Source organism: Mastigoproctus giganteus, chromosome 10 (assembly GCF_048544385.1).
Source record: "Mastigoproctus giganteus isolate SK-2022 chromosome 10, ASM4854438v1, whole genome shotgun sequence".
In the NCBI taxonomy this organism is placed as follows: domain Eukaryota; kingdom Metazoa; phylum Arthropoda; class Arachnida; order Uropygi; family Thelyphonidae; genus Mastigoproctus; species Mastigoproctus giganteus.
Window position 1 is genome coordinate 29,845,912 of NC_143584.1, and position 21,330 is coordinate 29,867,241.

The following is a 21,330-nucleotide window of genomic DNA, read 5'->3' on the forward strand; positions in this document are numbered from 1 at the left end:
TGTTAAAAGCACTAAAAATAAACATGAAAAAACTAAATACAATAAATAAGTACACAGTAGCTTTTGGTCACTGTAGTCATCCTTTATCAATTAAAGGAAAAGTGGTTAGTGGTGGCTTAATTACAGTTGGTCACATCTGCAAGCATGAATCACGAAAGGAAAGAGACGGGAAAAGAAGTGCTTCTCTATGCATTTTTTTTGAAGATGATGCTATATTGTTTTTTTGAAATTCTACAGCCATCCACTCAAAGCTCTGATATCACCTTTACCAATTTTTCCACAAATACACTGTTTGTATTTGAAGCACTGCCACTGAAATAGGAAATTTTCTAGTTCTCATGCTTACAAACCACTACAACCACACAATTCATTTATGTCTTTGTTTCCTGTGTTTCTCAGTTTTCTTTCGACAGAGCTATTCCAATTAAGCCATTTGTTTTTTATTTCTTCTATCAACTTTTCATTTCAGCATTTCTTATGCTTATGTTTTCTCAGTACAGTCAGTCCTCGTATAACATGTGTTTACACTATATGAATTCGATCATACACGATTTATAAATAGGGGAACGATATCGTATATAACACGAACTGAATTCGCCTTTGTGTTTACAAGAAATGGCAGTTGAACGTGGAATCACCCGAACTGAACGCAACACGATAGGAATGAAGAGAAGATTCTGAAAACGTATTTATGTTTTTTATATCAGTGAAGGGGAAACACATTAAATCATAATAACGTAAAAATCCACACAATTCCAGCTATCGATATTATCGCAAATGCAATTAGATTGAGTTTACAACCAGTTTATAACAGATTCCACTAGCAGGAACGCAACTGGAAATTGTTTTTATTGTTTTATGGTAGTAACCCCCAGAAATGTGCTTTAGTAAAATGTGAGCTAGTGAGGTGTTCATAGTGTGTCTCTGCATTTACGGTGTTGTTTATTCAGTTGCTACACACGTACCTCCTCGTTTTGTAATTGTGCTTTATTCCCTAAAAATGAGTAAAATACTTAAAAGGTGTGAAAAGGAAGCATCCTGGTGAAGTCACTGCATATTCAGAGAGAAAAAGAAAAGCAATATCGATAAACAGAGACGGACTACGTCAAAAATTCTTACCCGGGAAAATCTGTAGTGGCCTCATACTAGCGTTTATGGCCAAAATCACACCGGCCTCCGGCCCACCGGGGTTTTCCCGGTAAGGCTTATGGCCAGTCCACCTCTGTCAATAGAGAAAAAAATATGAAATTGTGCAACGCTTTGAGCGAAATTAAAGACCATGTGATATTGCACGTGCTACAGCCATAAATGAGGCAATGCCGAGAATTACAAAGAATGCAAAGAAAATAAAAACAAAGGTTTTGGTTACAAATGTGTTCAATCTTAGGTGGTTGGCACCTAATCCTATTTTTCCCATAGGGCCTGTTGTTTATATTGCATGATTTTGCATTGCACGAGGATTTCTAGAAACACAACTATCGTGCTATATGAGGACTGACTGTACTGACTTCTTCTTTCCTCTAGCTTTCATTAAGTTCAAATCTTAACATATGCTTTTGTTCAAGTCTTAGCATTAGCATTAGTAGAGGCATACGATGCAAGAAAGCAAGCTTATGCAGCATCAGCAATAAAAAAAAAAAAAACCTTCCATTTCACCTCTCCATTCATTCGAAATGCCTGTCCACCTCAGCCTTAAATTTATTTAGGCTATCAACTTCCACAACAAAAGATGGAAGTCAGTTCCACCAATCAACTACCGTTGGCTAAAGGCAAATTTCCGCACATCTATTCTACAACTGTCTTTCCTCAATTTGAATCTGTGAATCCCTCAGGTTCTTAATCTGAGCATGAGGAAAAAATCCCATCAGCTTTCAGCTTGCTCAACCCATTTAAGGCCTTATACACCTCAATCAGATCGCCTCGCAGGTGCCTACTCTCCAGGCACTGCAATTTGCAGAACTTAAGACCCTCTCTCGGTAAGAACACCCCTTTGTTCTCTTCACCAATCTTGTTGCCTTTTTGTACTCATTCTGGCAACTCTACATCCTTCCTAAAATGAGGCCTCCAGACCTGTACACAGTACTCTAAGTGTGGCCTGACCATTGCCTTCTATAATGGGATAATCACCTCCCTGTCCCTGACAAGACTCCATGATCTGCACTGGCAGCCCCTCTGCACTGCTCAGCGAACTTCATATTTGACTGCACAATTACCCCCAGGTCTTTTTCACTTTCCAGTTCCATGAGTGTAGTACCACACAGTATGTTTCTCTTGGGTTATTGCTACCCATATGCAGTACTTTGCATTTCTCAATGTTAAACTTCAGTTGCCACTTTTCAGCCCATTTGCCCAACTTATCAAGATCCAGTTGGAGTAGCATACTGTCTTTACTGTCGTTAACAACCCTGCCAACCTTTGTATCATCTGCAAACTTGGACATTAAACCTGATATACCTTCATCAATATCATTGATAAATATAAAAAACAACAATGGACCCAACACTGAAACCTGGGGAACTCCACTAATAATATATGTCCACGAAGAGCAGTGTCTACTGATTACGCTCTTTGTCGTCTCTCACTCAACCATCTCTTTATCCATTGTAGCAACTTACCCTTAATGCCATACTTCTCCAATTTGTACAGTAGTCTTCCATGTGCAACAGTATCAGAAGCTTTCTGAAATCCAAGTATATGATATAAAAATTATTTTTGGCATTCAGTTCCTTTGTGACCACATCATAGAATCCAATCAAATTGGTCAGACAAGACCTTCCTTTAACAAACCATGTTGTGTCTTAACTATTATTGCAGTCTTCTCTAGATCAACTTGCAACTTCTTTAACCAGTGATTTCATTATTTTCCCCGGAACACACGTTAAACTAACAGGTCTATAGTTACTTGTGTCACCTTTTGTACCTCTTTGTGAATTGGTGATACATTTGCACACCTCCAGTCCATTGGGACCTCCCTTGAGTCCAAGGAAGCTCTCATAATTACGGCTAAGGGCTTGCTTACTTCCTTTGCTGCCTCCTTTAATATAACTGGATAGATCCCTTCCACCCCCAGATGCCTTTTTTATGTTTAACTTCTACAATTTCTCCTCCACTTTGCTCTCAGTTATTACAAAATCACTTAGCTCCCTGTTAGAGTTTGATAAACGTCTGGCACTCCCCTCATTGAATAACTCCTCATGTGTGAATGTAGATGCAAAATACTCATTCAGTTTATCAGCTACCTGAGCATGATCATCAATAATCAATCCATCTATGTTAAGTGGTCCAATCTGATTCATCCCTTTCCTTCTAGAATTTACATAAGTAAAGAAGTCTTTGCTGTTTTTCTTTGCATCCTTTGCCAATTTCTTGTAATTTGACTTCAGCTGCCTAACCTCCTTTGTGACTTGATTACAGACTAGTTTATATCTGCCATAGGCTTCTGTGTCACCTGATACTTTATCTGCATCCCATACATTTTTCTTCTCTGCCACAAGTCTCATCAGTTCATTTGACATCCATTTATGTCAAAGGCTGGTACAGTATTTCTTAGTTGGAATGAAAAGCCTAGTAGCCTCCAAAATTAAGTCCCCGAAGGCTTCCCATTCAGAATTCAATGTGGGTAACATCATCAGTTGATTCCACCGTACAGAATTTAAAAACTGTCTGAGATCCTTATAGTCACCTTTACAAAAGCAAAAGCCCTTCCCTGTAGCCTTGATGGTAGTTACATCCTTAAGTAATTCCCGCATAAGTACATTGTGATCACTGTCACCCAGTGGTTCCTTTATCTGCAAATTCTTAACATGAATAATCACTGTTGATAATTGGATCAATAGTATTACTCCCTCTGGTTGCCTCTAGAACATGTTGCTGTAGAAAAGTCATCCAATAAATCCACAAAAGTCTTGCTAGTGTGTGAGTGACCACTCCACAAGTTCCAGTCAATATCTGGAAAATTAAAATCCCTCATTATAAGACATTCTTATTTATTGGCACACTCTATTTCTCTGCACAACTGCTCATTATACTCATCAGATTCATTAGGCCTATAACACACACCTACTCTCATCTTTCCTTTCCCAGTGCTTATGTCACACCAAAAAGACTCAACATTGCATTGTCCTCCAACATCAATTGGATGCACTTCCTTAGATTTTATGTGTTTCTTTAACTAACAGCATAACCCCTCCTCCCTTCCTGTCCTGTCTATCCTATCTGTACACATTGTAATACTCTCCAAATTTCAATTCTGCACTGCTTATGTTTGTGTTGTTGTTGTTTGGTTTTTAGGAGCATTAGCAACTAAGGACTTATTGCTCCGGGAATATGCGGTGGTCATTCCCTTGACCTTTCCGCATCCTCCGTATTTGGTAGTGACAGGGTCGAACCCCGGTATAATCAAGAAGCGTGTACTATGCACTGCTGCTCCTTCCCACCTGGCTACGGAGACGCTTATATCTGTGTGACACCACGTCTCTGATATCCCAACAATATCTGCCTTTGATGTCTTGACTAGCACTGCAAGCTCATCAAATTTATTAAATACATTCCTAGCATTGGTGTACATGTAAGTATATACGCACCTGTTTCTACTATCCCCAGCAGTCCTGGAATACATTGCCTTGCTTTCCAGGCTGCTGCTCATTCTAATAGAAGCAGTGCAAGAATCACTTTTGCCTATGCCTACAGCCACTGTTAACTTTTTAGTCTGTGTATCCCCCCCCTAAACTAGCAATTTTCCAACCCACTGGCTCGACAGCATCAGCAAATATTCTTGCAACCTTTCTATTTAAGTGTACCCCATCCCTGTAGAAGCAGTCTCTCCTGTCAACAAGCACAGACCAGGCTGAAAAAAATTCTACCACTTGAGTCTTGCACAATCTCTCCAGGGCCGAACTGATCGACAAGGCTCTCATCATATACTCCCTCCTATCGTGTCTGGGCAGAATTGCAGACACTTTCACATTCAAACCTAACTCACGACATAACATATGCTTATTCTTGGAACCCATTACTACAGTATAACTGAAAATTTTAAGTTAACATGACAATGAAGATTGCTTGAACAGTTACAATACAAGTATGGCTACATGAACTGTGGGGATTTTTCAGAAGGGCAAAACCGCGGTCTTGAAGACTACAGTAGCTATTGTTTTACTGATTACATAATTCTCTTGCTATGTACAGAGAACTGTAATGGAAATTTACCTTGTAAATTAGTCCTTTTGTCACAAAGGAATCAGAAGGAAACAGTGCTTACTAGTTGCATTCAGTTTCCCAATGTTGGAATACATCCGCACACTTTATGTGCTAGATTGCTTGAGGCCAACTAGATTGATTGAGAGCAACTAAATTGCCAATTTAGATAAAATTTAAGAAGAAAAAAACAACTAGTGAGGCCCCTTTCCAGTGACAAGTGGACTGATTTACAAAGTAAACTGCTGATGTAATGTTTCATATATAGAGCAATATTACTGAAGGGCTTTTAAGAGGATCATCATCAGGATGAAGACCATTATGACATAAAACAGTGCACATTTTGGATTTATAAAATAAAGTAAGATAACAGACTGTTTGATAGGCAACAATCACAGCCTTAACTAGAAGAGATGGAAATATTTAGTTTTGAGAATGAAAGTAGCCTGTGCGGACGTAGCTTATTGCCGCTCTGGAACAGAGAAGTTTTTTCTGATTTAATTTCTGTTTTATTAGCTTAAATTGGCATATTAACTTATTTTCTAGAGTAGCTTTATATTCCTAGTTACGAAACTTAGATACAGATTTTGTAGCAATAATTCAGACACAGCATGGGTTTGTTAAGGGAAAGTCTTGTCTAACAAATTTGATAGGATATTATGATGTGGTTACAAAGGAACTGGATGCAAAAAATAATTTTGATATCATATATTTGGATTTCAGGAAAGCTTGCACTGTTGCGCATGGAAGACTATTGTACAAATTGGAGCAGAATGGTATTAAGGGTAAGTTGCTACAATGGATAAAAGGATGGTCAAGTGGGAGAAGACAGAGGGTGGTAATCAATGGGTGCTGCTCTTCGTGGACTAATGTTATTAGTGGAGTCCCACAGGGTTCGGTATTAGGTCCTCTGTTGTTTTGTGTATTTATCAATGATATTGATGAAGGTATATCAGGCTTAATGTCGAAGTTTGCAGATGATACAAAGGTTGACAGGGTTGTTAATGACAGTAATGGCAGTGTGCTACTGCAACAGGATCTAGATAATTTGGGCAGATGGGCTAAGAAGTGGCAACTGAAGTTTAACTATGACAAATGCAAAGCACTGCATATGGGTAGAAGTAACCCCAGAGAAACGTACCAACTGTGTGGTACTACACTTAAGGTGGTAGAAAATGAAAAAGACCTGGGAGTAATTGTGCAGTCAGATATGAAGTTTTCTGAGCAATGCAGACAGGCTGCCAGGGCAGGTCATGGGGTTTTGTCAATGATATATAGGAATTTTGCTAGCAGGGAGGAGGTGATTGTATAAGGCAATGGTCAGGCCACGCCTTGAGTACTGCGTACAGGTCTGGAGGCCTCATTTTAGGAAGGCTGTAGATTTACTTGAGCGTGTACAGAGAAGGGCAACAAGATTGGTGAGGGGAATGAAGGGATCCTCTTACCAAGAGAGGCTTAAGTTCTACAAATTGCAGTGGCTGGAGACTAGGCACCTGCACGGTGATCTGATTGAGTTATATAATGGGTTGAGCACCCTGAATTCTGATGGGATCCTTCCACTCGTTCAGATTACGAACCTAAGGGGACATAAATTCAAATTAAGAAAAGACAGATGTAAAATAGATGTGCGGAAATTTGCCTTTAGCCAGCGGGTGGTTAATTGCTGGTACAAACTTCCATCTGTTGTTGTGGAAGTTGACAAGTTAAATAAATTTAAGGAGGAACTGGACAGGCATTTGGAGGGAATGGTGTGATTTTTTTATTTTATTTATTTTATTTTTTTTTGGCTGATGCTGCATAAGCTCATACAGTTGCTTTCTTGCATCATATGCTACTATTACTACTACTACTACTACAACTACTACTTAGTATCGGTAAGGGTATCAAATCCATGTGTTACAAGTTGCAGCTCCGTCGAACGAGAGGTTTTTTTTTAACAATATTTAGCCGATTTATTAACCAATTGTTTTATCAAATTATTTTCTGTAAGCACCTAGTCAGGATCTTTAGTTTATTGTGAATTGAGACAGCGAGAATTGGAAGTGAATCGATACTTAAGTGTCCGTAGATTTACCGTTCGTAAATTGCCGCCATTGTTACGGGATACAAAATATCTCGAACTAGACAGCATAAGCTTAGTATAGTATAGTATATAATATAATATTGTCAATTAATCAGTAAATCTATTAATCTTGTTGAACTTCACTGTCAATTAAATTGTACTTTTAACTATGTACATATAACGACTTAGATTATGTAACATAAAAAATTAGCAAAAATAAATAATTAATACTTAACTTGATACGGAAGTTATATAAAGGGATTTCGTAGATAACACTCGATACTGAAATATAAATATAGCGTTATAACTGTGTTGGGATACAAGTTTAGGGTTTTAATTTTGTACTGAAATTGAAATTTTATTGAAATTAAATCGAAATCATGACTCAGACCAGAGCAACAAAGCAAAAGGTTCAAGCTAATGGGAGTGCTGTGGCTCAGGGGAGAACTGAGGGGGGCAGTTGCCCTCTGAATCACAGCCTTTTAATATGCACTATTTGCTTGATTTTTGTGGAGCAGTCAGGTACGGGACATGATACTGCCATGGGGGATGTCTTTGTATGTGCATGATGCAAGGAGTGTAACGAAATCAGGTGACAACTCAGTGTTGTTATGGGCCTATACGAGAGCTTGAAGGACAGGGTGGATGCCCTCGAAGGATTAAAAGTGAGGGGCCCATCAAGCTCTCAGCTGCCCACACCAACGCCAGAGCTTGCACTTGGGCATCACGCAACACAGCAGCAACCCCCAAGGTAGAATGCGCTGGTCCCAAAGGAACTAGTAGTTGTTGGTGACTCTATTGTCAGGGAAACGGGAAACATGCTTTGTAAAAAGGATAGGTGGAACAGGACCAGGGTATGTCCGCCAGGGGCAAAGGTTGATGACGTTGTAGAGTGGATATCATCTTTTAAGGGCATAAAAGGTGATATAGTTGTACACGTTGGCACTAATGATATTAAGAGTAGGAGACTGGAGGAATTACTTAACAAGTACGGGTCACTGTTGAAAAAAAGCCGTGAATTACGGTTGAATTTGAAAGTGTCTGCAATTCTGCCCAGACACGATAGGAGGGAGTATATGAAGAGAGCCCTGTCGATCAATTCGGCCCTGGAAAGATTGTGCAAGGCTCAAAGGGGTAGAATTTTTTTTTAGCCTGGACTGTACTTGTTAACAGGAGAGATTGCTTCTACAGGGATGGGATACACTTAAATAGAAAGGGTGCAAGAATGTTTGCTGATGCTATCGAGGCAATGTTAGGTGGGTCAGAAAACTGTTAGACTGGGGGGATACAAGGACTAATAGATTAACAGTACCAATGGCAGAGGTGAAAGTGATTCTTGCACTGCTTCTATTGGAATGAGCAGCAGCTTGGAAAATAAGATGAAGGATATTTCAGAGACTGCTGGGAGTCATTGCGGTACAAGTAAACACATGGGTTGTGTTAGGGTAGCTAAGAAAAAGAACAGGTGCATGTATACGTGCGTGTCACCAATGCTAGGAGTTTGGTAAATAAATTTGATGAATTTGAGGTATTGCTCAAAGCATCAAAGGCGGATATTGTTAGGATATCAGAGATGTGGTGTCATACAGATATAAGTAATGCAGAACTGGAATTTGGGGAGTACAACGTCTACAGAAAGGATAGACAGGATAGGAAGGGTGGAGAGGTTATGCTATTAGTTAAGAAACACATAAAATCCAAGGAAGTGAAGCCAATCGACATCGCTGGACTGTGCAGTGTCGAGTCAGTTTGGTGTGACATAAGCATTGGGAGATCAAAATTGAGAGTAGGAGTGTGCTATAGGCCTAATGACTCTGATGTGTGTAATAAGAAACTGTACAGGAAAATAGAGTAGGCCAGTAAATCAGAGAGTTTTATAATGGGGGATTTTAATTTCCCAGATACTGACTGGAATTTGTGGATTGGTCACTCACACACTAGCAAGGCTTTTGTGGATTTATTGGATGATTGTTTTCTAAATCAGCATGTTCGGGAGGCAACAGAGGGAGCAATGCTCTTGATTTGATTATCAGTAGTGATTCTTCATGCATTAAGAATCTGCAGATACAGGAACCACTAGGTGGCAGTGATCACAGTGTTCTGAAGTGGGATTCACTCAAGGAGGTAACTACCATCAGGGTAGAGGGAAGGGTTATTGCTTTCGTAAGGGCGACTACAATGGTCTGAGACAGTATTTAAATTCTATACAGTGGGACCAACTGATGATGTTACCAACAGCAAACTCAAAATGGGAAGCATTCAAAGAACTTATCTTGGAAGCTACTAGGCTTTACATACCAACTAAGAAATACTGTTCAAGGTTCAGGCCTAAATGGATGTCAGATGAACTAAAGAGACATATGGCAGAGAAGAAAAATGCATGGGATACATATAAATTAACATGTGACACAGAAGATTATGATAGATATAAGTTGATCTGTAACCAAGTTACAAAGGATGTTAAGCAGGTGAAGGCAGATTATGAGAAATCTTTGGCAAGGGATGCAAAGAAAAACAGCAAAGAGTTCTTTACTTATGTAAACAATAGAAGGAAGGGGATGAATCAGATTGGTCCACTCGATATCGATGGTTCAACTGTTCATGATCCTGCTCAGGTAGCTAACAAACTAAATCAATATTTTGCATCTACATTCACACACGAGGAGATATTCAGGAAGGGGAATGCCATAGATGAAGTAAACACTGGCAGTGAGCTTGATGATCTTGTAATAACTGAGAGTAAAGTGGAGGAAAAATTGTTGAATATAAATACAAGAAAGGCACCTGGGGTGGATGGGATCTATCCAGTTATAATAAAGGAGGCAGCAAAGGAAGTAAGGAATCCGTTAGCTATAATTATGAGAGCTTCCTTGGACTCAGGGGAGGTACCCACAGACTGGAGATGTGCAAATGTAACCCCAATTCACAAAGGAGGATCAAAGGCTGACACAAGTAATTATAGACCTGTGAGTTTAACTTCTGTTGCAGGAAAATTAATGGAAGCGCTGGTTAAAGAAGCACTGCAGGATCATCTTGACAAGAATTCAGTTATAGCTCAGACACAGCATGGTTTTGTTAAGGGAAGGTCTTTCCTGACCAATTTGATTGGATACTATGATGTAGTCACAAAAGAATTGGATGCAGGGAATAACTTTGATATTATATATTTGGATCTTAGAAAGGTTTTTGATACTGTTGCACATGGAAGACTGCTGCACAAATTGGAGCAGAGTAGCATTGGTGGCAAATTGTTGCTATGGATAAAGGGATGGTTGAGTGGCAGAAGACAGAGAGTAGTAATTAATGGACACTGCTCATCGTGGACTAGTGTTATTAGTGGAGTCTCCCAGGGTTCAGTGTTGGGTCCATTGTTGTTTTCTGTATTTATAAATAATATTGATTTTGGTATATCAAGCTTAATGTCCAATTTTGCAGACGATACAAAGGTTGGCAGGATTGTTAAGGACACTACTGACGCTATGCTGCTGCAACAGGATCTGGAAAGGTTGAGCAGATGGGCTGAAAGGTGGCAAATGAAGTTTCACATTGACAAATGTAAAGTACTACATATGGGAAACAGCAACCCCAGAGCAATGTATCAACTCTGTGGTACTACACTGACAGTGATAGAAAATGAAAAGGACCTGGGGGTAATTGTGCAGGCAGATATGAAGTTCTCTGAGCAGTGCAGACGGGCTGCAAGTGTAGCTCATGGTGTCTTATCAATGATATACAGGAATTTTTCTAGCAGGGATAGGAGGTGATTATTCCCTTGTATAAAGGCAATGGTCAGGTTGCACCTTGAGTACTGTATACAGGTCTGGAGGCCTCATTTCAAGAATTATGTAGAGCTGCTGGAACTAGTACAGAGAAGGGCAACAAGGTTAGTGAATGGAACAAAGGGTTGCTCTTACGAAGAAAGGCTTAAGATTCACAAATTACAGTGTCTGGAGACTGGGCACTGGCGAGGTGATCTGATAGAGGCGTATAAAGCCTTGAATGGTTTGAGCATGCTCAATGCTGATGGGATTCTGCCTCTTGCTCAGAATAATCACCTGAGAGGGCATAAATTAAAATTGAGGAAAGACAGATGTAGGATAGATGTGCGGAAATTTGCCTTTAGCCAGCGGTTGGTTGGTTGGTGGAACAGACTTCGATCCCTTGTTGTGGAAGTTGATAGCCTAAATAAATTTAAGGCTCAGATGGACAGGTATTTCGAACGAACAGAGGGGTGAAGTGGAAGGGGTTTTTTTTTTTTTTTTTTGGCTGATGTTGCATAAGCTTGCTTTCTTGCATCATATGCCTCTACAAATGCTAATGCTAATTTATGAAGTCAATTATAAACTGTCTCCCACCTTCTCCCAAGAACTCATTAACAAAAAAAACAGAACAGTAAAAAAAAAAATAAATAAATAAGGCTGTATATCCATATTTAAAACCAAAATTTTTAAAATTAGCCACTCGGTCAACCAAAGCCAAAAAACATGAAAAAAAAAGACTACACAGCAACAGGTAATCAAATTACTGTTAAGGGGAGAAAAAAAAAAAAACCCTATACAGTAATGCATATGACCTTCATTTACTTTTAATCTATTACCACAATGAAGATATCTTTGGAGACAGCATTTGGATGAAGAGTCTGATTTTTTATTTTGTATTTTAGTTAATTTAATGTACACTTTTCCAAAATATGTGTGATGTGTATATTATTTTAATATTTACATAGAGAAAAGTGAGATGTATTATTATTATTATTATTATTAATATCCATATGATGCAAGGAAGCCTGAGGCTTATGCTGCACCAGGAAAAAAAAAGTTTCCGAGTTACCCTGTGAGAGAGAGAGAGAGAGAGAGAGAGAGAGAGAGAGAGAGAGAGAGAGAGAGAGAGAGAGAGAGAGAGAGAGAGTCAAAAGTAGAAGGGAATCACCAAGAAAGAGAAGAATGATGATATCCAGCTCAGGAACCTGGGTGTGCCAAGCCCATACTCACCAGATGTGAGCCCCCGGGGTTAAATATTTATGTGAAAATATATTTAAAATATTTTCATTCTGATATTATAGATATACATCAACAAATGTTAAGGGCATAAATATACAGATGAACCAGCAAACATTCACCTGAAATTTAAGAATGAAAAAAGAGAATATTAACACTAATTTCAACTGATTTTACTAGACTAGCTAAAGGACACCCATAAATATTTATTAATGCTGGCATGAAGATTCTGAATTACTATAATACTAATACAGTCAGTCCTCGAATAGCACGATAGTTATTAGAAACCCTCGTGCAATGCAAAATCGTGCAATATAAACAACAGGCCCTATGGGAAAAATTGGGTTAGGTGCTGACCACCCAAGATTGAACACACATTTTTAACCAAAACATTACCAAACACAATAAATAATCGTAATAAAATACTTACGCATTTTATTACAACTATTATGTAATAAAATATTGCTAATGCTTTTACTTCTATCATAAGCAAACTTGTTTTTTGTTTGATTTTCTATCCAAACAGATGACAGGCGTTCCATCTCTTCCAATTCTTTGTGTCTTAATCTATTGGATTTTTATTACACTTTGAGTTGTTCCTGCTATGAAAGTTGTTTTTATTTTCTCTGCATTCTTTCTAATTCTCGGCATTGCCTCATTTAGGTCTGTAGCATGTGCAATATCACATGGTCTTTCATTTAACTCAAAGCGTTTCACAATTTCATATTTTTTCTCTATCGACAGAGGCGGACTGGCCATAAGCCTTACCGGGGAAACCCCGGTGGGCATGAGGCTGGTGTGATTTTGGCCATAAACCATAGTATGAGGCCACTATAAATTTTCCCGGGTAAGAATTTCTCATTTTTAGGGAACAAAGCACAATTACAAAACGAAGAGGCACGCTTGATACACATAAACAAAGCTGCGCGCGTGTAGCAACTGAATAAACAACACCGTAAAGGCAGAGATACACTATTAACACCTCACATTTTACTAAAGCACATTTCTAGGGGTTACAACCATAAAACAATAAAAACAATTTCCAGTTGCGTTTCTGCTAGTGGAATCTGTTATAAACTGGTAGTAAACCCCCTTCACTGATATAAAAATCATAAATACATTTTCAGAATCTTCTCTTCATTCTTATCGTGTTGCATTCGGTTGGGGTGATTCTGCGTTCGACTGCCATTTCTTGTAAACACAAAGGCGAATAGTGCATAAGCGAATTCGGTTCGTGTTATATAAGATATCGTTCCCCTATTTATAAATCGTGTATGATCGAATTCGTGTAGTGTAAACACGTGTTATACGAGGACTGACTGTACTGACCCATCGATTAAACCAAATATACTTTAATTTGATGAGACATATTCTTAATTGCATGGGTGATGACTGTGCATTCGGAAAAAATAAGTGTATTACACAAGGTTTTCCTTTGAATTATTTGTCTATTCATTGTAAAAGAAGAACAAATTTGCATTATTTTGTAAACCCTGGCATGAAGGAATATTTTTCCTGTGTTCGTGTGTGTATAATTCACTGGCAATAAATGAATTTAATAATAATATGAGGAGAAACTGAATTATTGGCTCTGTAGCCCACATATTTGAAGTCTCTCCTTATAACAAGGTGCCTCAGAGGGGAATCTCATACAGTTTATAAGGCTGAGAGGGTGTCTAAAATTTTCACAGTATTGTGTGACACTGGGGGGGGGCATAAATTCAAACTACAGGGGAAGAATTATAGCCTGGATTGTTGAAAATTTTCACTAAGTTGTTAATCATGAATAAGTTGCATCTATGGGCAGATGAAGTTGGCAGCTTGGGAAAATTGAAAATCTGATAGATTGGTACCTATTGGGAAACAAGCGTTTTTTTTTTTTTCTTTTGCTGATATAGCACAAGTTTCTGGCTTTCTTCCACTGTATGATCAATTCTAATATAATAAGACAAAGATATTTAGATGACTTACCAAGTGCACTGACATCCACAATGTTGCGTTTCTCGTCATCAAAAAAACACATGTCAGAATATGGAATGCCACTTAGTTCATAAAACCTGAAGGTAAGAAATTAATAAACAGTTTTGTAGTTTGATAAACTGACAAATCAATTCCAATTGCTGAACCAATTGATTTCTTATTAAACTGCCATTTTTGGTATCTTATATATTGTTTTATAGTTAATGCTAATGATAATGTTCTATAGCTCTCATAACATGAAGATTTGGTCCTAAATTGACTAAATTGAGTTACATGGCATCAGTTATTTCACCTACTCTTGATAATTTTTTTTATGACATTGTTAACAGGCTTTTAAGCAGTGGTGCCTACTTCCCTACCAATGAGGTGTCAACAAATGCTGAAACTGAACTATAGGAAATTGCATATATTTTAAATAAGTAGCAGCATACTTTTCCATTTGCAGCAATGCTTTTTTATTTAAAGTCCATGGCACAATACGAAGGAAACTCATTGTGAAGTGTCTCTATAATTTGAAATTGCGGCATCTGTAGCAAATCTAGTTTGTTCACAGCTATATACAAAACTGAGGTTATCGTCCTAACCTGTACAACATTTTATATATTAGTTATGGAAAAATTTTCACTCTTCATTGAGGAGAATGGTATATAATACATTATATATACACACCTAATGTCAAATTCAAAGTTGTTTCTTTTTATAGATATCAGAAAATAAGCAAATCACAAAAAAAATAAATAATAATAAAATAAATAAAAAATACATCTGAGTTAAAAACAAGTTTCAAAATAATGGAGTCACATGCAGAAACCACATCAGAGTAATATCATTTTAAGACATGCTTTCATACATATCATAATGCAAATGTTTGCTTTTCATTTTGTTGGCTGTGGTTTGGTTCTGGTAGCATTTATTTATTTTTTGATCGAATATAATTAACCTCTAAACCTTAAAATTCAACTACTTTCACATATATGTTTTTTTATAAAAAATTCAGAACCACTCTAATGTAATATCTAAAATGTGTCTACAACAGCAATGTCAGGAATGCTGTCAATAAAATGAGAGTTTGAACTCCTGGTTAAGACAACTAACACTGACAGTAAAAGGTCTAACAGAGATTTCGTGTCACCAGAAATAGGGATGATGAGTTGTGCTATGATATATATACAATGTACAGGTAAACCTCGATATATGCATCTTCAATCAATGCAAGTTTCGGTTAATATGGGCACGAACATTAATACCATTCCTCTACATATGTCTCCTAAAATTTCAAATAGTGCAGCCGATTATGAAATGAAAATTTTTTAACAATGCAAAAAAAAAAAAAAAGAAAGAAAATGCCTGAAAACTGTCGTCTGTAAACAGTGTTGCCAGATTGTGCTTCTGCCAAACACTATTATCTTGCCATAAGCTCAGTTTTGCTTAGGCAACCATGCAAGGCAGACGTGTCAAAGCAGTCTCTTCCCATTACTGTATCTCACACTAAGTAATAATTATTATTTTGTAAAAGTTCACCATGTCCAAAATGAAAAGTGATATATCAGTGGAATCCGATAAGAAGAAAAATAAAGTTATTACTTTGGATATGAAAATTGACATTATTAAAAGGTTTGATAATGGTCAAAGAAAGACAAGCATCGGCATGGTGCTAGGCCTCAATGAGTCTACGGTATGATTAATTCTGTCCAAATCTAAGAAATACATAGGACAAGGTAAAGTTGCATCAACATCTTTTAGCATGCAGTGCACTAGGAACAGAAGTCCTATTTTGGTTGAAATGGAGAATCTTTTAATCTTTTGTAGAGCAGATATCATCTTTTAAGGGCAAAAAAGGTGATATTGTTATACACGTTGGAACTAATGACATTAAGAGTAAGAGATCTGCAGATTTACTCAACAAGTACAGGTTAATGTTGAAAAAAAGTCACAAGTTAGGGTTAAATGTGAAAATGTCTGCAATTCTGTGCAGACACGATAGGAGGGAGTATATGATGAGAGCCTCGTCGATCAATTCCACCATGGAAAGATTGTGCAAGGCTCAAGGGGTAGAATTTTTTTCAGCCTGGTCTGTGCTTGCTGACAGGAGAGACTGCTTCTACAGGGATCATCATCAGCCATTTTCAATCCACTGCAGGATGAAGGCCTCTCCAGTAACTTTCCAGTTCCTTCCGTTTTGTGCAATGGCCATCCATTTACTACCCACAAACTCATGAATTTCATCTATCCATCTCCACCGTAGTCTTCCAGGTTTCCTTCTAGCTCCTCTTGGATACCATTCTGTTATTTTCTTAGTCCATCTGTCATCATATCTTTGAGCTATGTGTCCTGCCCAAGACCATTTCAGTTCTTTAGTTTGATAAGAATGGCCTTTACTTGAGTTTGCTGCCTAATCCATGTGTTTCTCTTCTTATCTAACAGTCTGATTCCCAGTATAATTCTTTCCTTTCTTCGCTGTGTAGTTCTCAGCTGCTCTTCCATTTTTTTGGTGAGTGCCCAAGTTTCACTTCCATAAGTCATGGTGGGGAGTATACACTGGTTCATTATTTTACATTTCAGGCAAACTGGGATAATGCTCTTCAGTATGTGACTATATTTCCTGAATGTTATACATCCAAAATTTCCAGAAAGGGTGCAAGAATATTTGCAGATGCTATCGAACCAGTGTTAGAAGTGTTGGAAAACTGTTAGCTTAGGGGGGAGGATACACAGACTAAAAGGTTAACAGTGGCAGAAGGCATAGGCAAACGTTATTCTTGCACTGCTTCTATTAGAATGAGCAGCGGCCTGAAAAGCAAGGCAATGGAGATTTCCAGGACTGCTAGGAGTCATAGTGGAACAAATAAATACATGGGCTGTGTTAGGATAACTAAGAGCAGAAACAGGTGCATGTATATTTGCATGTACACAAATGCTAGGAGTACAGTTAATAAATTTGATGAGCTTGAAGTGCTAGTCAAGACATCAAACGCAGATATTGTTGGGATATCAGAGATGTGGTGTCACACAGACATAAGCAGTGCAGAATTGAAAATTGGGGAGTACAATCTGTACAGAAAGGATAGACAGGACAGGAAGGGAGGAGGGGTTATGCTGTTAGTTAAGAAACATATAAAATCTAAGGAAGGGCATCCAATTGATGTTGGTGGACAATGCAATGTTGAGTCTGTTTGGTGTGACAAAAGCACTGGGAAAGGAAAAATGAGAGTAGGTGTGTGTTATAGGCCTAATGAATCTGATGAGTATAATGAGCAGTTGTGTAGAGAAATAGAGTGGGCCAGTAAATCAGAATGTCTTATAATGGGGGATTTCAACTTTCCAGATACTGACTGTAACTTGTGTAGTGGTCACTCGCACACTAGCAAGACTTTTGTGGATTTATTGGATGACTGTTTTCTACAGCTTGTTGTTGTTATTGTTATTTGATTTTTAGGAGCATTAGCAACTAAGGCCATATTGCTCCGGGATATACGGTGGTCATTCTCTGACCTTTCCGCATCCTCTGTATTTGGTGGTGACGGGCTCGAACCCCGGTCTAATCAAGAAGCGTGTGCTATGCACTGCTGCTCCTTCCCACCTGGCTACGGAGGCGCCTTTTCTACAGCAACATGTTTGAGAGGCAACCAGAGGGAGTAATACTCTTGATCTAATTATCAGCAGTGATTATTCATGCATTAAGAATTTGCTGATAAAGGAACCATTGGGTGACAGTGATCACAATGTACTGATGCGGGAATTACTTAAGGATGTAACTACCATCAAGGCTACAGGGAAGGGCTTTTGTAAAGGTGACTATAAGGATCTCAGACAGTTTTTAAATTCTGTACAGTGGAATCAACTGATGATGTTACCAACATTGAATTCTGAATGGGAAGCCTTCAGGGACTTAATTTTGGAGGCTACTAGGCTTTTCATTCCAACTAAGAAATACTGAACCAGCCTTTGACATAAATGGATGTCAAATGAACTGATGAGACTTGTGGCAGAGAAGAAAAATGTATGGGATGCAGATAAAGTATCAGGTGACACAGAAGCCTATGGCAGATATAAACTAGTCTGTAATGAAGTCACAAAGGAGGTTTGGCAGCCGAAGTCAGATTACGAGAAATCCTTGGCATTTCTCGTAATCTTTACTTATGTAAATTCTAGAAGGAAAGGGATGAATCAGATTGGATCACTTAACATAGATGGGTTGACTATTGATGATCATGCTCAGGTAGCTGATAAACTGAATGAGTATTTTGCATCTGCATTCACACATGAGGAGTTATTCAATGAGGGGAGTGCCAGAGGTTTATCAAACTATAACAGGGAGCTAAGTGATTTTGTAATAACTGAGAGTAAAGTGGAGGAGAAATTGTTGAAGTTAAACATAAAAAAGGCACCTGGGGTGGGCAGGATCTATCCAGTTATATTAAAGGAGGCAACAAAGGAAGTAAGCAAACCCTTTAGCCATAATGATGAGAGCTTCCTTGGACTCAGGGGAGGTCCCCATGGATTGGAGGTGTGCAAATGTATCAGCAATTCACAAAGGAGGTTCAAAAGGTGACACAGGTAACTATAGACCTGGTTAAAGAAACATTGCAGGATCATCTAGAGAAGAATGCAGTAATAGTTAAGACACAGCATGGGTTTGTTAAACATAGGTCTTGTCTGACCAATCTGATTGGATATTATGATGTGGTCACAAATGGACTGAATGCCAAAAATAATTTTGATATCATATACTTGGATTTCAGGAAAGCTTTTGATACTGTTGCACATGGAAGACTACTGTACAAATTGGAGAGGTATGGCATTAAGGGTAAGTTGCTACAATGGATAAAGAGATGGTTGAGTGAGAGAGCTGACAGAGAGTGGTAATTAATGGACACTGCTCTTCGTTGACAAATGTTATTAGTGGAATTCTCCATTGTTCGGTGTTGGGCCCATTTTTGTTTTGTGTATTTATCAATGATACTGACGAAGGTATATCAAGTTTAATGTCCAAGTTTGCAGATGATACAAAGGTTAGCAGGGTTGTTAACAACAGTAGAGACAGTATGCTACTACAACTGGATCTAGATAAGTTGGGCAAATGGGCTGAAAAGTGGCAACTGAAGTTTAACATTGACAAATGCAAAGTACTGCATATTGGTAGCAATAACCGAAGAGAAACATACCAACTGTGTGGTACTACACTCTTGGAAGTGGAAAGTGAAAAAGACCTTGGGGGTAATTGTGCAGTCAAATATGGAGTTCGCTGAGCAGTGCAGTGGGGCTGCCAAGGCAGGTCATGGAGTCTTGTCAATGATATATAGGAATTTTGCTAGCAGAGAAAGGGAGGTGATTATCCCGTTATATAAGGCAATGGTCAAGCCACACCTAGAGTGCTGTGTACAGGTCAGGAGGCCTCATTTTTGGAAGGATGTATAGTTGCTAGAACGAGTACAAAGAAGGGCACAAGATTGGGGAGGGGAACAAAGGGGTGTTCTTACCGAGAGAGGCTTAAGTTCTGCAAATTGCAGCACCTGGAGAGTAAGCATCTGCGAGATGATCTGATTGAGGTGTATAAGGCCTTGAATGGGTTGAGCGGGCTGAATGCCGATGGGATTTTTCCTCTTGCTCAGATTAAGAACCTGAGGGGGCACAGATTCAAATTTGGGAAAGACAGTTGTAGAATAGATGTGCAGAAATTTGCCTTTAGCCAGCAGGTGGTTGATTGGTGGAACAGACTTCTATCTTTTGTTGTGGAAGTTGATAGCCTAAATAAATTTAAAGCTGAGCTGGACATGCATTTGGAAAGAATGGAGGGGTAAAATGAGAGGTTATTTTTCCTCCCCCCCCCTTTTTTGGCTGATGCTGCATAAGCTTGCTTTCTTGCATCGTATGCCTCTACTAATGCTAATGCTAACTTGGCTGGAAGATTGCAATCAAAAATAGATTAGAATGATATTTTCTGCCAGCAGAGGGTGGTTTGAAAAGTTTAAAACTCAAAATGGAATATATAATATCAAGTTAACAGGGGATGTGGCAAGTGCTGATAAAGATGCAGCTGACAAATTTTCTGCACGTTTAAAAAAAATAATTGAGGAAAATAATTACGATGACCAGCAAATTTTTAACGTTGATGAAACTGGCCTTTATTGGAAGAAAATGCCGTCTAGAACTTTCTTAGCTAAGAAAAAAGAATCACAACCTGGTTACAAAGTCTCCAAGGACCGCTTAACTCTTCTGTTGGGAGGAAATGCTGAAGGCGATTTCAAATTGAAACCTATGCTTATTTATCATTCACTAAATCCGAGTGCTTTAAGAGGTTGTAACAAAGCATCATTTCATGTAATTTGGCATGCAAATAAAAAGTCATGGGTCATGCAAGCTTTGTTTGAAAACTGGTTTAAGAGTTATTTTTGTCCAACAGTAGAAAACTATTGCAAGCAAAATAATCTTACATTTAAAGCCCTCTTAGACCTTGACAATGCCCCTGGCCATCCTACTGCACTGAATGACCTGTGTGAAAATGTAAAAGTAGTATTTTTACCTCTGAGCACTAAGTCTTTACTACAGCCAACAGACCAGAGCATAATTTCAACTTTCAAGGCTGAAAGTCCACGAAGAACTTTTGTGCAAAGCAATGCAAACTATGATGGGGGAAGGTGCAATTTCATTGACTGAATTTTGGAAGAATTTTAACATTAGGCAAACTATTGAAAATATTTATGAGTCATGGCAAGAAGTTATGGCTAGTACAATGAAGATTGTGTGGAAATATCTTCCGCCTTACTGCGCAAATGACTTTTGTGGCTTCGAAAATCAAGTTGACGCTGTTATTGAAGAAATTAGAATCATTGGAAACGATCTTGGCTCTGAAGATGTTGATTTCCCCTAATGTCAGAGGATGCCTGGATTCACATTCACAGCCACTCACTGACATGGATCTTACAGAATTGGTGCAACGGCATGCCTATGGTAAGAAAGAAGAAATTGCGATTGAAGGAGAGGAGTGTCTCTCTAAGGAAATGTCATTATAAAGGAACTCGAGCAAATGTTTCGAAATTTGGAAACCATTAAACAAAATTATGGATTTAGATCTGAATGTGGAAAGAAGCATTC

The 21,330-nt window shown here is 38.4% G+C and overlaps 1 protein-coding gene across 1 annotated transcript in view; it reads right to left on the reverse strand.

The window, feature by feature from the left end:
• Positions 1-21,330, reverse strand: part of LOC150078925 (magnesium-dependent phosphatase 1-like) — a 112,384-nt gene that overhangs the window by 3,678 nt on the left and 87,376 nt on the right. Inside the window, exon 5 of the mRNA XM_090382340.1 lies at positions 14,227-14,312. Within this exon, the coding sequence (XP_090238466.1) occupies positions 14,227-14,312 (86 nt within the window). The remainder of the gene's footprint in view (positions 1-14,226; positions 14,313-21,330) is intronic.